The sequence below is a fragment of the Zea mays genome, chromosome 2 (genome assembly GCF_902167145.1).
Source record: "Zea mays cultivar B73 chromosome 2, Zm-B73-REFERENCE-NAM-5.0, whole genome shotgun sequence".
NCBI classification, from domain to species: domain Eukaryota; kingdom Viridiplantae; phylum Streptophyta; class Magnoliopsida; order Poales; family Poaceae; genus Zea; species Zea mays.
The window spans coordinates 167,425,012-167,427,774 of record NC_050097.1 but is presented as its reverse complement, the minus strand read 5'-3'; the positions used below and the strand labels follow the sequence as shown (position 1 = coordinate 167,427,774).

The window sequence follows — 2,763 nt, the reverse complement described above, 5'->3', positions numbered from 1 at the left end:
TCAAGTTATCGTATCTCACGGAAGATCGGGCCGCGTCTACTATCAATTGGTACAACTCTGGCCTAGGCACGTCATGCCGGCCTGCTGACTGTGTCGGGCCAGCCCATTAGCCCATTTGATTAAATCAGCGTAAAATGTTAAAAACGGTGAAGGGCGAGAGACACTGGGTGAAGCTATCTAACCAGTAGAACATAATGCTCAGATGTTTTTAATATTGAATATAAATTGTATATATGTATATACATTTTTTGTAAAATAAAAAAAATATAATCGTGTCGGGCCGGGCCAACACTACGAGCTGAGGCTACAGCCCTAGCACGACACGTCGCTCTTGGCTCTTGCAAGTATTGGGTCGTTTCTGAGACACATTGGCGCAATGGACTCTATGTTGTTTGAGGTTGTGAATTGGGTGGAGCAACAATGATTTGTCACACTAACAGTAAAATGAAAGGTTATTTGTTGGTTTTAAACGTTAGTAATTGATACGAAGTAGCATAATTTATATGGAGCGCATCCGATTTTTATTGTGCCTGACTTTAGCAATAACTCCATATTTTGATCTATCTTTTTTATAAGTTTGAGTTTATGTGACTTATTTTAGAAACTTGAGCTTATAAACTTTCTCTTATTTGGTCTCTGTATGGTGAAATTATATCATTTTATAATCTCTGTTCGTTCAGTCAGTCGTTGTGAACTCTTTTCTAATCGCTCACTTTATTGGTTGTGTTGTACCAAGACATATTGCATGGAGTAAACAATAACAACACTTAGCCAAATCAAAAAATATTATACGAAGAGCGGAGACATCAATCAATAAAAAATCTTAAATTTTTTTGTGGATAGTTTATAGGATATTATTGTAAACCGTCGCAAGGCACGGACAATCAACTAGTATATATATATTGGACCCATATATCCCAACAGATTTCTGCCTAATTAGTCAGATAACCACGCGCCATAAAGAGCCTTTTGTCCGAGATAATCTTATCACGGATCGCTTAGTCTACATCTACCCACGTAAATCGTATATAAACCGTATAAAAAACATTAGGTCTCGTTTACTTTCTTTCATTTTGATTTCATTTTGAGGAATTGAAATCTTACTAATGAAATAGACTATTTTTTTAGAATGTGACATTTCACTATTTTTCAAAGTTATCATATAAGACTATCTCAAATTCATGTAGGTGAGAGATAGAAATTGATTCTATAGATTTACATACTATTTTTCCGATGTACAACTTATAGCACACTTTTTTACTTACTTGGCTATAACATAAATATAGTATATAATTATCTCTTTCATATGATTTAAGATAATATATAAATATATGAATTTAATTAGTTTTATCTAAATTATAATTATTAAAATGAAATTCAATTGCAACTAAACCAACTGTCCCCGAAATCGCGTTGCAAAGACACTTCTAATGTTCCGTCGCACTGCCGTAGCAGCCATCAACGATGGTTTTTCTGCTCTCGAGACGTATCCAAAAGACCAGAGCATACGTATCGTGGGCCCGCACGTCGATGCATCGTACGTGTGCGTCCTATATTCTTATTTTACGCATACACTGACCGAACAACAATCGCGCCGGGCTCCGCTTTCTACTCTGCACGTCTGTCTCTACCAGCCATATGGCTGTCTGTGTCTGGCACAGCAGGTCATGGTGTCGCCTGGACGTCCAACACGTGCTTCCCCTACGTGTTCCATTCATGGCGATGGCGCCACGTTGCCACCTCGCTTTGCACCTTATATTAGCACAGACCTTGTTGCCGCATCGCAGCAGGGAGCAGCTCACAAACGCAGGGGAGAGCTAGCAGAGCAACAAACAATGGCCAAGAGCGGCACGGAGGAGTGGCGCCGCAACGCCGACACGCACAAGATGAGCGCGGAGGAGGTGCGCGCGGCAGGGGTGGAGGAGTCGATGCGCCCGCCGGGCCGGGGCCCCGGAGAGGTGCTGCACCAGCGCGGCCGCCGCCCGCTGCCGTACGGCCCGGGCACCATGGCGCTGGTGGGGTTCGGTATCGTCGGCGTCGTCGGCTACCTTGTCTTGTACCAGAAGGCCAGGTCCGGCACGCCGGCCACTGAGGTGGCCAAGGTCGCCGTCGGCCACGGGGACCCCGCCGCCGGCCGGGACCCGGAGAAGCGCCGCGAGGGCTCGCGTGAAGCCAAGTAGCTCGGTCCGTTGTAACCGTAATAGCAGGATGTAGCGTGCGTGTTGTGTTCGGTAGGGTATTCAGTTCTGTTTTTCTGCTTTGCGAAAGACTGAATAAGTTCTCTCCATCGTCCCGGAATGAAGAATCTCAACTCTTGATTTCAGTTGGAAAAAAAAACGACACTAGAAATAAATCTCTTCTTTTTTTCTTTTAAGGCTAGTTTGGAAAACTTATTTTTGGGATTTCTATGTTTTCAAGAGAAATTAGGTTCCAAACTAGCTCTTAGTATATTCGCTCTCTCGTACAGTATTTCTATATACAAGTATTTTTCTATAGTCCAAGTACAGATCACAATCAACAATACAGTACTTGTACAGATCACAATCCAGACAATACAATACAAGTACAGATCACAATCCAGATTACAAAGCATTATAGTCCAAGTGTTCAGAATCCAGATTATAAAGCATAATATTACAAGTCTCATGAATCCTAATTACAAAGCACAATATTAAGTCCAAATGTCCAACTATAGTTCACAGATTGCAGAGCACAATATTACACATAAAAGAGCATAAACTTTAGCAAAGTAGATACTGAATT

At 42.0% G+C, this 2,763-nt stretch overlaps 1 protein-coding gene across 1 annotated transcript; it reads left to right on the top strand.

Moving 5' to 3' along the window:
• Positions 1–1,785: 1,785 nt before the first annotated feature.
• LOC100278520 (F8M12.18 protein) lies at positions 1,786–2,323 on the top strand. The gene has a single exon (NM_001151768.2). It carries the CDS (start codon positions 1,836–1,838, stop codon positions 2,178–2,180), a length of 345 nt encoding a protein of 114 aa, NP_001145240.1. The 5' UTR covers positions 1,786–1,835; the 3' UTR covers positions 2,181–2,323.
• Positions 2,324–2,763: the final 440 nt, after the last annotated feature.